At 53.7% G+C, this 16,664-nt stretch overlaps 2 protein-coding genes across 7 annotated transcripts; one reads left to right on the forward strand and one right to left on the reverse strand.

Annotated features, from left to right (window-relative positions):
* Positions 1 to 331: 331 nt before the first annotated feature.
* On the reverse strand, positions 332 to 11,837 carry Bad (BCL2 associated agonist of cell death). 3 transcript variants are annotated; one of them, XM_013150725.3, is made up of 5 exons: positions 11,654 to 11,837; positions 11,174 to 11,356; positions 1,444 to 1,634; positions 659 to 780; positions 332 to 534 (listed from the first exon to the last, which is right to left on the reverse strand). In XM_013150725.3, the coding sequence occupies exons 2-5, from the start codon at positions 11,346 to 11,348 to the stop codon at positions 522 to 524; spliced, it is 501 nt and encodes a 166-aa protein (XP_013006179.1). In that variant the 5' UTR covers positions 11,349 to 11,356; positions 11,654 to 11,837; the 3' UTR covers positions 332 to 521. The 3 variants fall into 3 exon arrangements, with proteins under 3 accessions (XP_013006179.1, XP_005003004.1, XP_003468462.2); XM_005002947.4 differs by lacking the exon at positions 659 to 780 and adding an exon at positions 824 to 876; XM_003468414.5 differs by having other exon boundaries at positions 332 to 780.
* On the forward strand, positions 10,163 to 16,588 carry Gpr137 (G protein-coupled receptor 137). 4 transcript variants are annotated; one of them, XM_063227418.1, is made up of 7 exons: positions 10,163 to 10,235; positions 11,073 to 11,144; positions 13,836 to 13,885; positions 15,033 to 15,182; positions 15,303 to 15,431; positions 15,561 to 15,679; positions 16,129 to 16,588. In XM_063227418.1, the coding sequence occupies exons 2-7, from the start codon at positions 11,132 to 11,134 to the stop codon at positions 16,286 to 16,288; spliced, it is 621 nt and encodes a 206-aa protein (XP_063083488.1). In that variant the 5' UTR covers positions 10,163 to 10,235; positions 11,073 to 11,131; the 3' UTR covers positions 16,289 to 16,588. The 4 variants fall into 4 exon arrangements, with proteins under 4 accessions (XP_063083488.1, XP_063083486.1, XP_003468213.1 ...); XM_063227416.1 differs by lacking the exons at positions 10,163 to 10,235; positions 11,073 to 11,144 and adding exons at positions 12,762 to 13,756; positions 14,686 to 14,911 and having other exon boundaries at positions 16,235 to 16,588; XM_003468165.5 differs by lacking the exons at positions 10,163 to 10,235; positions 11,073 to 11,144 and adding exons at positions 12,774 to 13,756; positions 14,686 to 14,911.
* The last annotated feature ends 76 nt before the right edge of the window (positions 16,589 to 16,664 follow it).

Raw genomic sequence — 16,664 nt, forward strand, 5'->3', positions numbered from 1 at the left:
GGCCACACAGTAGCTGCCTGCGAGACGCAAGGGCTGACCCAGATCGGGACAAATGACCCCCTCCCCCCGCCCCGGGGAGCCAGTTTGCAGAATTCCAACCGCAGCCCTACGGTTCCCAACTACCGTCTTAGATAAGGTTCCGGGGCCGAGCCACACCCCGCTACCCCGAAACCAACCGAGGCTCTGCTTGCCGTCTCGACCCCTTCCTAGTCTGTGTCCCTGGATATCACCCCAAAATAGCCTCTGTTTCCCTCATATAAAATGGGGTCATTTTGAAGCTATCGATGATAGAGCTGCCCCGGTCGATGGTATCCCAAGCAAGAGACACGGGGGCACAGACTGCACTTTATTAACAAGTTTGTGCGGAGCACAGGTGTGCAGCGTCACCTTAGAAAGGGCGCTGGCAGAGGAACGGTTAATCACAGAGCGCTTCCCAGCGCAGGCGCCTTGGGCACCAACAGCACGTGGCTGGGCGACTTCCGGCGGCAGAGGTCGGAACCTTCAGACTTCCGTGCTCTAAATCAGACCGACTCCCTGCGAAAGGTATACAACAGATGCTCTCGTGCAAGGGCTGTAGAAGACTCCCGCCCACACCCAAGAAGGCCGTCAACGGAACCGGGGTGGGTGGGGTTCCGGGAACGTGGGGGCGGAAGTTTACTGGGAGGGGGCGGAGCCTCCTCTCCCCAAGTTCCGATCCCACCAGGACTGGATGGCCCGTGTCCAATTAGAGTTCTGCCACAGCTTCGTCGCTGTGCCCGCGCTCTTCGGGCGAGGAAGACCCTTCGGGGGTGAGAAAAGGGAAAGTTTAAGTGTGTTAGCTTACTCTGGCTGGAATCGGGGTCTTTCATGTCCGAAGTCCCAGCTCCAAGTGAGACCCTCGGGGAAATGAAGACTAGTTTCCAACCTGCCCTGTACCAAGTGGCCATGGAAACACGACAGGACGCATAGGCCCTTTAGGAACGGGGCCTCGAGTGAGCCAAAAAGAGACGACGCCAAGGAACTAAACTAGAAAGGTCAGAGAACTAACACCTACAAGATGGGGATCATAACTCAGAAATTAAAGAGACTCTGAAACTGGGACTAAATCACCGAGACAGCCGAAAAGGGCCAGCAGACCTCATGCTGTAAAGCTCTGGGGAATCCAGGAGCTCTGCCCTGGAGTGCGTTTGGATTACAGATCCTGGACAAGCTAGAACTTGGAAGGCAGAAGTTGGTGAGAAGAAAGGCGTCATGAGACTACAAGTCCCGGCATGCCCTGGGACTCGGAGCGAGGCTACCCTATGTGGGAAGCGGCCTGGGCTACAAGTCTCGCCGTTATAGGGACCCGGAAGAAGCAGGCTGTGTGGCTGACGCCCTGGGACAAGAGACAGACTAGGGGGTGGGTGCTACAGACCATCAGACCGTGGGACTACAGGTCCTGGCACATCGTGGCCTGGCGCTCACCTTGAAGGAGTCCACGAACTCGTCGCTCATCCTCCGGAGCTCTCGGCCGTAGCGCTGTGCAGCCCAGAGGTTGGGTGGCGCCGAGCGCGAGCGGCCCCGGAATGGACTGAGCTCCTCCTCCATCCCTTCCTCCTCCTCAGTCCCTGCAGGATAAGACCGGTGGCGACTCCGGGTCTCCATAGCCACAGTGCCTGCAGAAAGGGTCCAGGGTGACAGGAGCCTTAATTTCTCTGTGTCCCTAGCACTGCTGAAGCCTTTCCTTACGTAATTAACTGTCCTTCTAATGTCTGTGCATCACTCTTCACCTCTAACAGCCCTGTTGCCCTTCTGTGTAAATGAGGGATGCGCGGGGCTTTTATGAGGAATAGAGTTAAAGTCACATGAATCCCGTAAGTCCCCATGAATGCCAATAATAGAGAAGGCCTATAAAATGGCACTCCACTGTGCAGGACACAAAATAAAAACAAGAAGTTGTAATCAGCCGGGCATGGTGACTTTGTGCACCTGTAGTCCCAGCACTCAGGAGGCTGAGGCAGGAGGATCACCACAAATTTGTGGCCAGCCTACGCTACAGAGTGAGTTCAAGTCCAGCCTGAACTACACAGGGAGACCCTGCTTCAAACAAACCAAACAAAACAGAATAGGTGTAATCATCTGTGTAAATCCATGGGGCCTCCCAGAAATCCCTGCATAGGGAAGTATCACTCCAGCTCTACAGGTGCACTGCAAGGCCCCTGCAGAACAAAATGCAGCAACACTTCTGTATTCCCCACTGTCCGTGCTTTGGAATGCCCGAAGTTGTTGACCTTTTTTAGGTGCCATTTCTGGAACACTTCCTATGTGCTAGGGCTTAAGCACTCCTCCACTATCCGCTCAACTACCCAGGTGGCCTCCACTTTACAGACGACAAGGCAAAGGTCAGGAAGTTGAGACTTGCCATGTAGCTGTGAAGCCCTGAGATTGGAAGTCCCCAGGTTTGGTGGGATCCATGGTCTGTGGGGGCTGTGGACCTTTTCCCTTGACCAACACCCTCTAACTCCTTACTCCAGTTTCATCCTTTATATGAGCGGACAGTCCCACCCCTGGTGCCAGGAGCATGTTAAGGGCACCTCAAGTAGAGTGTAGCAGACCTGTCTGGGAGTTGCAGGCCTCCTGCAGCCGTATTCAATGCAGCTCTGCTGTGGTCCTTCTCAGCTGCGTGCCATTCTGACTGCCAACTGTACCCCTTTGTCCTGACTGACAAAGACTAGAACCACTTGTGGGAGCAGAGAAGCCAGAGACACGGCCAGGTGTGTCTGGCAGGAAAGGCTTTTTGGAGGAGGTGAGATTCAGGCCAGGCTCCGATGCCAGGGGATAACAATGTCCTCAAAGGGGCATAGGCAAAGCCCTGCCGGCCAGCTGCAGTCTCTCCGCAGGCCTCAGCTCTAGAAAGGCCTGGTGTAAGACAGCGTGGGCAGTGTCCCCCTCAGGTGGGGACACTGAAAGCCTTCCAGGGGCTTCTGAATCCAGCCAGGTGGACCCAACCATGTCCACATCCCCACTTTGTGTCCTCAGGCCACTTCTCTAAGCCTTGGACACCTCAGTGTCTCTCTCTGTGAGCCGAGCAGTCTCTTATCTGGCAGGATTATAGACAGTTAAATTAGGGAGAAATGGGCTAGGCAGCCAGAGAGGGCGGGGCCTTCAAGGAAGGCCGTGCAGAAGATGAGAACACATAACTGTAGCTGGAGGTGCATTTGAAAATGAAACTCACAATGGCCAGATTTACATCCTTCCTTAAGGGACAATGGAAATCTGAGATTATTAGTAACACCCTTTTAACATTTCCCCTATAAATAAACTGTTATCTCATTAGAGATGGGTCAGCCTTTCCCACCCACTAAAACCAGAAGACTAAAGATAGTAAAACTAAGACTATAGATTATCAATCAAGGTTAATAATGTCATCCATGTAGGGGCTAGGTGACCTTCCCATTGGATCAATATTACCTACCTGGCTATACTTGTAATCTTATTAGTTGATCACTGTTTTGTTGTTTTGGCTTATTTTTTTTTTTTTTATCAGTACGGGGGATCGAACTCACGACCACCTGCTTGCAAGGCAGGTGCTTATGCCGCTGAGCTAAATTCCCAGCCCCTGTTTTGGCTTTTTGGAGACGGTGTCTCACTGTGTGGTTCAGGCTGGACTTGAACTCATTAAGTAGCCCAGGCTGGCCTCAAACTTGAAGTGGTCTTCCTGCTTCAATCTCCCTGCTGCGATTGTAGGCATGTGCCAGTACGCCTGGCTGACTGATCATAGTTTAACTCATGATTTTGCTCTATAAAACTTTTGAGAAGTGGGCTCATTGGCAACCCACTGGGGTCCCCTCCTGTCTTTCAGGAGTTATCCCTGTTCCCCAATAAGTTTTCCTACTGTCAATCTGTTATTCCTTAGCATTCATTCTTTGATTTCAGGGAACACAAACTCAGCGTATTGCACATCTAGCAGGTTGGGAGTTACATTTATTTCTCCTAGATCATTTAGAGGTCCTACATTACCAAGACCCTATGTGAGCAAACAGGGTACAGGAAAGCACCCTACTTTTCATATTCTGAGGCCTCCCAGCTCCCCGCAAACGTAGGCACCAAATTCTATTTTGGGAGGAGGTAACTGAAATACAGGGTCTCACTATGTGGCCTCACTCCAAGCTGCCTAAGTGCTGGGATTACAGCTAAATTCCCCCTATTTTCCAAATGAGGAAGAAGAGGCAGTGAGAGGTTAGGAATTAGAGGACCTGGATTGGCAGCCTGCTGCTTAGGGAACGCCAGCTGACCTCCACTGGCTCTGTCTGAGAAGCCACAGCACTGCTGCAAGGCACAGGGGGAAGGTGAGGGCCCACACACAGGTGGGTACCTGCTCTGGGTACCACCCCACACGCAGAGATGAAAACACACAGAAGAGGGTAACCCAGCAGCAGAGCACTTCCCCAGGGAGGTCCCCAGCTCCAGATAGCAAAATAAACAATGCATTAATTCTTTGCATCCTGACCATACGCAGTCAGGCAGGTTCAAGGTCACAAAACTAGTAAGTGACAGAGATGGGATCTGAACAACTAGTCTTACTCCAGCTACAACCTGTTTAACTCCTGCAGGGACCCTGGAGTCCCAGTTTGGGGAAAGACACCCCTGGGTCCCCTGTTGGTCAGCTTAGCCAGGAGCCTGTCCTATGGAAGGGAGGATTATTACCAAAGGCTTGGATTTAGCAATGCCAACCCATCCCATCATCAAAATGATACTTGCTTTGTTTTGTTTGTTGAGACAGGGTCTCACTATGCAGCTCAGGCTGGCTCTGAACTCACTATGCTGCTAAGGCTGGCCTTCAAACGCACAGTGATCCTCCTACCTCTGCTTCCCCCAGTATTAAGGATTACAGACATGTGCTACCACACCCAGCTAAGACTGAACATTTTTTTTTTTTTTTGAGACAAGGTCTTGCTATGTGGTTCTGGCTATCCTTGAACTCACAATGTAGCCCAAGCTGGCATTGAATTTGCAGTGATCCTCCTGCTTTACCCTCTCAAAGAGTGCTAGGATTATAGGCATGGGACATCAGATCTAGTTAAATTGAATTTTTTTGGTACCGAGGACTTGTACCTGCCAGGCAGGCACTTGTGCTGCTGAGCTAAATCCCTGGCCTGCTAAACTGAATTTTAATGTCTCTTTTTACTGGAAAGAAAGCTAGGAGATTTTCTGTCAACTCCCTGAGGGGGAGGAATGGGCAGTGTGTAACCATGCTGTCCCCTCTAGGGGGAGAAACAGGGTATGGGTCCTCTCTGGTGTGAGGCTGGCTGGGTAACCAGTCTGCCCCTCATGCCATCCTCCAGAGTCTGGCCTGGGACTGGGGAGCAGAGGGAGAGCTGACTGACTAGCTGTGCCCTAACCCCTGGCAAAGCACGTGTAGTTCTGAATTCCTTCCCCACCAGACTTCCAGGTAGGTGGGTGCCACTGAATACATCCAGTGCTGACGGCAAAGCTTTTAAACCGAGTGCTGACTACAACCCAAAACCCACTTATTTATTGCAAAGTGCCAGTCCTGCAATTAAGCCTGAATACTGAGGTTTTAGTTTAAGAAATGACTCAGACATTAACATCTTTTATCTTTTTTTTTTTTTTTGAGACAGGGTCTTACTATGCAGTTCAGGCTGGGCTTGAGCTCACTTTGTAGCCCAGGCTGGTCTCAAACTCGCAATGATCCTCCTGCCTCAGCCTCCTGAGTGCTGGTATTACAGGCATATACCACCATGCCCAGCTACATCTTTTGTCTTAAAGCAATGGGACCTGGTGGTGAATGCCATTGTGAAAGCTGAGGCAGGAGGCTCGCTGCAAATTTAGCCTCGTTATACAGCAAGACCCTGTCTCAAAAGTGAACACAAAAAAACTATACTTTAAAGAAGTGAGGCCACACACACTCTGCCTGTCCTTGGGGGCAGAGTGTCCATGGCATTTGTGCAAGGGTCCCTCTGAGTTGCAAATTTGACTAAAGCCAGCCCCTTTGGGCTGGCAGAGAACATCCCTCGCTCTGCTCAGAGTTGAGGAAATCAGAAAACAAGCTTGGTATGGTGGTATACACCTGTAACCCCAGCATTCTGGGAAAATGAGGCAGGAAGATCCCAAGTTCGAGCCCACCTGGGCAATTTTGTGATTTAGTGAAACCCTGTCTCAAGATAATAAAATGCAAGAGGGTTGGTATCGTAGCTGAGTGTGAATGCCCTGGGGTCTGTCCTCTTTACCTAAGAAAAGAAGTCCAGAGTGGTGGCGCACACCTGTGATCCTAGCTACTAGGAAGGCTGAGGCCCAAGGGAGGCAAGTTTGAGACTAGCCTGGGCAATTTAGCAGGACCCTGACTCAAAATTTTAAAATTTAGTTATTTTTATTTTTAGGGGTTTTGAGACAGTCTTGCTGGATAGCTCAGGCTGCCTTGAACTCGTGGCAATCTTCTCACCTGGGATTATACGTGTGAGCCACCACACCTGGCTAAAAATTAAAGAAAAATTTAAAATGAAGCCTGGTGTATTCCAGCACTGGGAGGCTGCCTGGGCAGCCTGGGCTACATAGTGAGATCTTGTCTCAAAACACTAAAAACAGATGAGCTGGGCAGTACTCTTGGGGGGAGGGGGAGTATGTTTTAAATGTCTTAGCAGTGTTTCATTTAAGATACTTGGGTGTTGCGTGTGGTGGTGCACGCCTGTAATCCCAGCACTTCGGGCCTGAGGCAGGATTGCAGCGAGTTCAAGGCCAGCCCAGACTACACAGTAAATTTGAGGCCAGTCTACACTCGAGGGAGAGCCTGTCTCAAAAAACAAACAAAAAAAAAAAAAAAAAAAAGAAGAATGAAAAAAACGGCAGTTTATTGATGTTTTATTAGAATTGATCCGACTTCCCTGTAAGTGCAAGTGGCTGGGGAGGTGACTCCATGGCACAGCCCTTACCTAACACTGCTGAGGCCTCGGGTTCAATCATGTAGTGTCAAGTGAGAAAAACATTAATTTGTGGTTCCTAAGAAAATCATGGTATTGGGGCTGGGGATTTAGCTCAGCGGCATAAGCGCCTGCCTTGCAAGCAGGCAGTTGGGAGTTCGATCCCCAGTACCGATAAAAAAAAAAAAGAAAAGAAAAGAAAAAGAAAATCATGGTATTTTGGGTAAAAAAAGTAAGAATAAAAATAAAAAGAGCCACACATGAGGTGTATGTCGTGGCTGGGGGTGGGCTAGCGTGTGTGAAGCCTGGGGTCCGTCCCCAGAACCACACCAAACAAACAAGCAAGCTAATGACACAGCTCACAAGGATTTAGTCTGTGGCTATGGTTTTTTAGCACTTTCCCTAAAATCCAAAGGTCTGTATTCTGCCCCAAACCTTCCACGATGGTTGCTTTGTTCCCTTTTATTGAGATGAGGTCCCAGCTGCTTGGTGTGACCTTCAAGCCCCTGACCTTGTGATTCTAAACTATACTTCACCTGCCTGCCTCTGAGGGCGCACAGAGTGTCCACGTGAACGGTGAATGGTGGCCCCGACCTGCTTGCCACAAGCACCTTACAAGGACAGTGATGTGGAGGGGCCTCTGTGAGAGGTCCTGGTTCGAAGCACTTTTCCAAGTGGTGACCAGTCCTCTGTGTGACCTTCTGCAGTGGGGCCATTGTGACTCCATTTCCCAGAGGAGGACACTAAGGCAGAGCCAGCAGTCTGTCTGCTCGCTCAGGAAGGGCAGCACTGCACCTGAACCCCATGGTGTGGCAAGGCCAACCCCCTGCCTGTGGCACTGCACACCCTTCCCTGGCTGGGTCTACATCTGCCCCTTGGCTTGTTACAGCTGCAGGCTGCAGTCCCCACCTGGACTTGCATACTGTCCGGCAGGGGGCAGATCCAGCAGGGAGGGCAGGGCAGGGCAGGAGGCCGCAGTGCTGGCAGCCTCCAGGTGAGATCGCTCCTTTAACAACCTGTGTAAAGGCTGTTCGGACTTACTGCCCACTGCTCAGATTCACAAGCTGCCTTTTTTGTTTGTTTGAGTTGTATAGTTCTATACATCTCGTTTACAGAGAGCCACAATGTCCTTTGTAAAAATTTTATTTCCTGTGTGTGTGTGTGTGTGTGTGTGTGTATGTGTTTTGGTACTGGGAATCGAACTCAGGACCTTGCACTTGCCAGGCAGGTGCTATGCCACTGAGCTACATTCCCAGCCCATTTTTTTGTATTTTGAGACAAGTGTGTTGCTACGTAGTTCAGGCCAGGTTGAACTCACCATGTAGCATAAGCTGGCTTCCAACTCTTAGTGATTTTCCTGCCTCAGCCTCCCAAATGCTGGAATTACAGGTGTGCACCAGCACATCTGGCTTTTCAACATCTTTTCTCGTATGATCTGCCATGACTATACGGTGGTATAATTTGTGCTGCTTGTACTGTACGGTACTGTAGTTTTACCTTCTGTTAAACATCACAGTACTGCAAGCTGTAGTTATTCAAAGAAAAGCGAAGTCATCAAGTTGGAGTTACTTCTTTGAGCACGCTTTTGCTCTGAGCGCTGTCATGTACACACCATACATATGATGCCTCCCGTAGCAGCCTAACCCCGGGAACTTCACTCGGCCATGAGGCGAGGAAGGTCCTGCCTGCAGATCCTTGATAGAAAATCACTGGCTTTTCAGATACTAAAAGCACTTCAGAAATCCCAGGGAGGGACTGGGGCTGAGCTCAGCAGTACAGCCACGTAGGGGAGCCCCTGGACTCCAACTCCAGCAGCGCCACAAAAAAATTATTTTTTAAAAAAAGAGTTATTTTTTTTTTTTTTTCGAGACAAGGTCTTGCTATATAGTTCAGGATGCCCTTGAATTATGTAGCCTAGGCTGGCCTTGAATTCATGGTGATACTCCTGCTTCAGCCTCCTGAGTGTGCCACAGGGATGAGCCACCATGCCCAGCTAAAAATAAAAAAATTGGAAATAGCAGTCCTGAGCTATCCGCCTGCAGATGGGCAAAGACTCCTAGGGGCCGCAGATGCTCTCTCTCCCTCCTCCCCACCTCTGACCTAGTGCGGGCCTCCACACCTAGCACAAACTTCAGGCTCCTCCACTCCCAAGTTGCACCCCTAACCTCTACATGGCTTTGCCCCATACCCCCACCGCCTGTATGACCACACCTGTCCTTCTCTTCAGACTTCTTCCCAGGAGCACAACCTAGACTGAATGCCATCACACACTTCCACCCCGGCTTCCCACCTGGCCACCAGAACACCATCCCTCCTGTCCCATCGTCCCCTTGGCACCTGACTCCAGGAGGCTGACTCCCCTGTCCTGGGCCTGCTCTCCTCCCCATGGCTGCCAGCTTGTCCCACAGCCGCCATTCCCCTTGCATTTACCCTCCAGCCGTGGCCCTGGATGGCCCGGGACAAACATGGCTTTGGTCAACTCCCTGCTGCCACTCCTCCGGTGCCCACCTGGGCATCCCAGCTGGTGGCCTAAAAGGCGCCTCTGGATCCACATGTCTGAGCAGGCCTCTGATCTTCCTCTTCCCCTGTGTGCTCAGGGCCATTTTATCCCTCTAGGTACTTGGGCTGAACTCCGGTGTGTCATCCTTCACCCCTCTTTCCCTGGTACCACACATCCAATCCATCAGCAAATCCTGCCAGCTTTACCCCAAAATAAGTCCAACGTCTGGGGGTCTAGCTACCTGGTAAAGTGCTTGCCTAGCATGTGAGAACCTGGGTTGTTACTTAAAGTTGAAGGTTACAATGGCCTTTGAAGCCTTGCACAGGTTGGACAGAGCTCTAAATATCTTCCTTCCCTCACTGCCCTTGAGCCGCGGGAGCCTGTGTAGTCTTGCTCTCCAGGCCTCCCCTTGCCTGATCTCTCCTCCCACGGGCATCAAAGTGGTTCAGCCTCAGCCCCTGCTCCCCTGGCTCCAGTGCTGCCTCAATTACAGTCACCCCACCAGCCCTCAGCCCTCTTCAGAGCCCAGCCTTTGTCATCTAACACATTCTATAATTTCCTTTTTTAAAACAAAAACAAAAACAGAGTCTCACTAAGTAGTTCAAGCTGGCCCTGAACTCTTGGCAAATCTTTCCCTGCTCAGCCTCCCCAAGTGCTGGGGTCACAGGTGTGTCCACCACGCCTGGCTGTATTATCCTTTTGTATTTGCTGTTTATGGCCTTTCTCCTCCTATTTCGCTAGAACATGTGATCTCCATAGGGCAAAGATTCTGCCTTTTGTTCCTGATGTGACCTGAACGACTAAACATGGGCCACAGGCAACGCTCTCCGTGAAGAAGAGTAAGTACTGAGGATGAAGGGTGGGGGGCCTGCTAGGTAGGGGTGGAGAGCAGATAAAGGAGGTAGAGAACAGGCGGAGAGCAGAAACAACACTGAATGCCAAATCTGGATGGTAAAGTGTACATGTAAGGCAGAAACGGAGCTGCCCTGCTATCCATTTTTATTCCCTAAAATGAGACATTTGCGTTTCGAGTCAGCGACATGACTCCCTTTTGCTTTTAGATGATCTCTGGTTGTTCTAAGTACCAAGACCTGAGCCAGGCCTCAGGAGGTGGGGACTAGAGAGAAAGAGTCGCTGCTCAATGTGCTGCCCAGCTACATACTGGCCCACTACCTGGGAGGGGTACCTGCCACTTGTCATTTGCCTGCAAGGACAGCCCCAGTGTGGGAGCCACAAAAGAACTAGGCATAGACCCAGCACTCAGAAGGATGAGGCGGAAGGGTTGCTGTGAGTTTAAGCCCAGCCTGTGTGAGTTCAATGCCCTGGACCACATAGTGAGACCCTGTCGCAAACAGAGAGAGAGAGAGAGAGAGAGAGAGAGAGAGAGAGAGAGAGAGAGAACCGTAGGCAGCTGAGAGACTGATCCAGGGAAGAGGTTCCCTGGGGCAAGGAGTCTTCCAGCCCTGGTTCCTATATGGGTAATGCCAAGCTTTCATGACCTTAGGCAAGTCACTTTCCCTTTCTGGATCACTGTCCTGCATCCATTGGCCAGGCTCCATAATAACAGGCACCTTTGAGCATTTACTATATACCAGCTCTATAATTAAGTGCTTACTTGATCATTCCTGCTAATTAACTCAATAATTCTGTAATGGTGGTGATGAATTGGCTTTCAGAAGAGGACACTGAAGCTCACGGAGGTCAAGGACTCCCCCCAAATCTTCAGTGAGTGTGGATGCAACAGGCAGGTAGGTGGAGGCAGTGGTGGGGTACCTACCTCCATGGTGGCTCCTGCTGCTTCTCAGCTGCCTCTGCTGGTGACTGGTGTCCCCCAGGAAGCCTCCTGCTGGGCTGCTGCCTAGCTCGTCCCCTGTGGGGCTGGGGCCCAGGCCCCTCTCTTCAGAGCTGGAGTCTTCCTGCTCACTTGGCTCAAACTCTGGGATCTGGAACATGCTCTGGGCTGTGGGGACAAGATAGCATGCAGTCAGGAACAGCTGGATAAAAGGTGGCCTTGGGAGGCAGGAGACTGGTATCGTGGGTCCTTCAGCCACCTAGAGCCCCTAGGCCTGCCCTCTCTCCAGGCCCTCATCTATCTGTTGCATCTGGCTGGGCAGGGACCTCAGGCTGCTCACACAGGCCCCAATTTTCCCCTCAGGGCCCTGGTGTCCCAGGATCGCCCAGGGCCTCCAAACAGGCCCTAACCCGTCCCGTCCCGCCCTGCCCCGCCCCGCCCGTAGTGCCGGCATGCAAGTCTCACCCTAAGCCCGATCTCGAGGCCCCTGAGCCGGGCCCGCCGCCTCTCTCAAGTACTGAGGGTGTCCAACCCTAGTTTCCTGGGCAACGCGAACTGTCACCGACCCGGGCCAATCAGCCCTGGAGAAGAAGGCCGGGCTGGCCCGGAGGCTGGCGGAGGAGGGACCGCCTCCGAGCGGGCCCCGCCCCCCGCCGCCCGCCCCCAAGTCTCCGGATGCCCAGCTCAGACTTCCTTAAAAATCTTTCGGCGTGGATAGGAACGCGTGAGGCGTCACTGGAGTCAGCATGTGGGATCTGAAGGACTGTTTCTTGCTGACGAGTCCTTCTGGGACTTCGTTTCCTCCCCCGTAAAATGGAGATAATGACGCCTCCCTTGGGAGCCGGTGAACACTTTGTAAACAGTGATGATTACTGCGGGAGAAAGCACCCTGCAAAGCCGTAATTGACGCTCAGCCGTCGGATGCAATCACTGTTGCTACTGTTATTGCTCCGCCTGCATTCGGCCCAGGAATTCCCGTTCACGCGAGTGGCAGCCTCGCGCTGCCCACCGCGCGTCGGGGACCCCTCCCCGCGCTACTTCTGCAGCGCTAGAGCTAAGAGGGCGGCCCTGCGCGGGCAGGATGGCTGCGCGGATGCGGGAAGGGGACAGGAAACCCTGTTTGGATAAGCCTTAGTGCTCCGTTGCGGGCCGATAACCGGCCAGAGGAACAAGGTCCGCGGGCTGGGGTCTCGGGAGGGACTTCCGGCCCAGGTCCGGGGGCGTGGCCTAGGGGCCATATTTGCTATGGGCGGAAGTTTCCTTCAGCGACCCGGTGAGGGGAAGCGGTTGCCGCCCCCATCCGGGCAGCTCGATACCAATTTGGGGATAGGGGGAATCTAAGAGTGGAACCTGGCAGCCTCCCAAACAAGGGAGGGCCGGCGGCCCACTCGGACACCCGCTGGATAGGGCACAGCCTCCGCGTCTCGGCTGCTCGCTGTCCCTGGTAACCCACGGTGCCCGTCGGCGGCGCAGATCCCGCCTATTCTTGAATGGTCCCACGCCGGGCGCGGCGTGCCGCTGCGGAGCCCCGGCCAGCCCCTGCGCAACTTGCGTAGTGAACGGTGCCCGCGCAGGCGCAGGAGCGGGTGAAGCAGCGGGAGACGGGGAGCTGGAGCGTAGGGTCCAGCAACCAGACCCCGCTTGTCCAGCTGCGGCCTGAGGAACTGAGCATCGGCCTCTTCCCGCCCCCCGCGACTTGAGGGTGGATGCGGGGGGTGGGCAACGGCTGGAATTCAGAGGACAGACGAAGATACCTTCCCGGATTACTGGAGGGGAGAGAGCCCCCAAGCTTGGGGAGGGGGAGAGCCGGGCGTTGGGCGTCCCCGCGGCGGCCACTGCTCTCAGCCGGCGGGCATCGGCTGGCTCTCCCCCTCCTGCCAGACCGACACTAACGACCAAGGCTCCTCTCCTTCAGCCTCTGCATCCCCTGGCTAGGGGGAGACCTCGGGAGATTCATTCCCCCAAACCCTACCCCATCAGCTTTGGAGAGGAAAAACTGCACTCCCCAAGTGAGGGGCCCAGGGCCCACGCTGCCTGTGCCCCCAAAAGGCAAGGGTCTCATTTGAAGAGGAAGACTGACCAGCCACAACTTCTTTCCCCCTGAGTCCCCATCTCTGTCACTGCACCCTGCAATTCCCACCGTGTTGTATTTATTTCCCGGCCCCCAGCCAGCCCATATCTATCTCTGGTGTTTAGGCCTCCCTCCCTGACATGGAGAGTAACCTGTCTGGCCTGGTGCCTGCTGCTGGGCTTGTGCCTGCGCTGCCACCTACAGTGACCCTGGGACTGACTGCGGCTTACACCACTTTGTATGCCCTACTCTTCTTTTCTGTCTATGCCCAGCTCTGGCTGGTGCTTCTGTATGGGCACAAGCGTCTCAGCTATCAGACGGTGTTCCTGGCACTCTGTCTGCTCTGGGCCGCCTTGCGCACCACCCTTTTTTCCTTCTACTTCCGAGATACATCCCGGGCCAACCACCTGGGGCCCTTGCCCTTCTGGCTTCTCTACTGCTGTCCTGTCTGTCTGCAGTTCTTCACCCTGACGCTCATGAACCTCTACTTTGCCCAGGTAACTATGGTGATGGGTGGGGGTTGTTGGGGAAGAAATCCCAAGGACCCAAAAGAGTGATGGGCATCTCTGCTCCCAGGTGGTGTTCAAGGCCAAGGCAAAGCGTCGGCCACAGATGAGCCGAGGCCTGTGAGTACTTGGGATGCTGGTGGGCTCAGCATTCTGGAGCAGAGAGCAGCCTACCCTGTAGATTTGAGACAAAGATAATCCAGGGAGTGTTTGTGAGAGAGCTTGGAAAAGCTAAAGCACCTGGCACAGATGGCTCAGCAGAGGTATTGCCTGCACGAGGGGCGACAGTAAAAGAAACAGTTGGTGATTACTTCGAGGATACCAAAGTCATCTGGGACGGAGAAAAAACAGGAAGCTACAGCCCATGGAATTGCTAAGCCAATTGCGATTCTCGGTGACCTTGGGCTGCAGTATTCCTGTCAATTGTACAGTGTCTCCTAGTTTTTAAGAGCTTTCACAAACTTCTTTTTGTTTACAACTTACCTGAAAGGATATTCTTATTCTCATATGAGAGAGAAAGAAACTGAGGCCCAACAAGGTAGAGCAACATGTTGAAGGTCACATAGGTGGCAGAAGGCAGAGCCAGGGCTCACACTCAGAATGTTGACTCCCAATGGAGTGACGTTTCCAACATGCCACAGCGGTCAGTCACTATACCTCTTTGGGTCTCAGTTTCCCCAGCTATTAAACTAGAGGAGCAGGGGTGGGGATTTAGCTCAGTGGCATAAGTGCCTGCCTGGCAAGCATGAGGTCCTGAGTTCAATCCCCGTTACAAACAAAAAGGAAACTGGAGGAGCAGGGTTTAGAGGGGACAGTCTGAGTCTTACTGACACTGGGGTCCCCTGGCAGGGGGATGGAGGATGGGTGGTGGGTACCAAGGGCAGTCAGTGCACTGGGGCTGACTGTACTGTGGGCTCCAGGTTGGCCGTCCGAGGGGCCTTTGTGGGGGCCTCGCTGCTTTTTCTGCTGGTGAACGTGCTGTGTGCAGTGCTGTCCCGCAGGCGCCGGGCACAGCCGTGGGCCCTACTGCTGGTGCGCGTCCTGGTGAGCGATTCCCTCTTCGTCATCTGTGCTCTGTCTCTTGCTGCCTGTCTCTGCCTTGTTGCCAGGCGAGCTCCCTCTACTAGCATCTACCTGGAGGCCAAGGTAGGGCCACAAACCTTGATGCCCAAGTGTCCTGGGGGATCTTTGAGCAGTAGTCTTAAAGGTCATAGAGGAAGCTGGGAGCCTCCTCTCCCTGAGGGTCCTCTGTTGTCATCTGTGCCAGGGGACCAGTGTGTGCCAGGCAGCTGCCATGGGTGGTGCCATGGTTCTGCTGTATGCCAGCCGGGCCTGTTATAACCTGGCAGCCCTGGCTTTGGCCCCCCGGAGCCGGCTGGATGCCTTTGACTATGATTGGTACAACGTATCTGATCAGGTGGGTATTTGACGTGTCTGCCCCTTCCTTAGTAGCCGTGGTGGTGCCTAGTTGCCCCAGGCCCTTCCAGCAGCCCTCTGGCACAACTGAAGACTGGCATGAGCTTTTGCCTTCCCCCAGGCGGACCTGGTAAATGACCTGGGGAACAAAGGCTACCTGGTGTTTGGCCTCATTCTCTTTGTGTGGGAGCTGCTGCCCACCACCCTGCTAGTGGGCTTCTTCCGAGTGCACCGGCCTCCACAGGACCTGGTGAGGATCTCTGCTCACTTCTCAGGGCCACGGGAGAGGGCTGGAACATGGGGATCCTGGGCTGGGGTCTTCCGACAGTCGGAGTGGGTGCTGGAAAGCATCAGTGGCAATGCTTGGCCCTCTCCCCAGAGCACCCGCCACATCCTGAATGGGCAGGTCTTTGGCTCCCGTTCCTACTTCTTTGACCGGGCTGGGCACTGTGAGGATGAGGCCTGTTCCTGGGAGAACAGCCGGGGAGAGAGCACCAGGTAGGAGCCCACTATGCCCACTATATCCTTGGCTCCTGCCCGACTCCCAGTAGGGGAACTGGGAGCAGGGTCCCCCATTTCACCACCACCCTAACCTTTGTCTCCCCTTGAGGAGGTCCCCTCTGGATTTCTACTATTAAAATCCATGCCCTGCACGGGCATGGTGGCATACCCCTGTAATCCTAGCTCTTGGGAGGCTGAGGCAAGAGGATTCCCCATAAGTTTGGGGCCAGCCTGGGCTACATAGTGAGTTCAAGGCCAGCCTGAACTATATAGTGAGACCCTGTCTCAAAACAAAACAACCCCTAGCCCTTGCCCCAGATATTGTTGCTCTGGACTCTGGAAATCCAAGTCACTGGGGGCTCTATCTGAAGCCTTTCTTCCTCCCCTGACTCCTGAATGTGACCCTGGTTGCCGCCTTGAGACTGACCCTGCTTCTTTGCCTGCAGCATGTCGGGCAGCCTGGGCTCGGGCAGCTGGTATGGTGCCATCGGGCGTGAGCCGGGCTGGTGCGGGGGCAGCCAGACGAGGACCACTCCTCTGCTCTTCTCCCAGGTTCCAGGACCCGGTGGCCACCACCACAGCCTTTACTCTACCCCGCAGACGTGACCCCCTCTCCACTGCCCCTCTAGAACACCCATACCTGAATCCCCCTTTCCCTGGCCCCTGTGCCAAGTTTATCTGCCGCTTCTTGATCAGGATCCTGGGGTGATGGCTGCCCCCTCCTGTAGCCAGCCCCTTGCTGCTCCTGTCGTAGTCAGCTTATGCCACCCTCCTAAGATGGGGGACATGGGCCTGGCTGCCAGATGCCCTCAGCGCCCTGGCATGACCTACCACCTCCGCTTCCACGCCGGAGCCAGCTACCTCTCCTGTGCCTGCCACTCAATAAACAGTGTCTGTGCCCTGGTCTGTTCTCTTGTCTGCTGCTTGTCTGCTTTGTGTTCCTCTCCTCTGCCTCAAACTGATCAGTGACTGGCCTTTGAAG

Source organism: Cavia porcellus, unplaced genomic scaffold (assembly GCF_034190915.1).
Source record: "Cavia porcellus strain 051 isolate PalLab524CR breed Dunkin Hartley unplaced genomic scaffold, mCavPor4.1 scaffold_17, whole genome shotgun sequence".
Classification (NCBI taxonomy): Eukaryota; Metazoa; Chordata; class Mammalia; order Rodentia; family Caviidae; genus Cavia; species Cavia porcellus.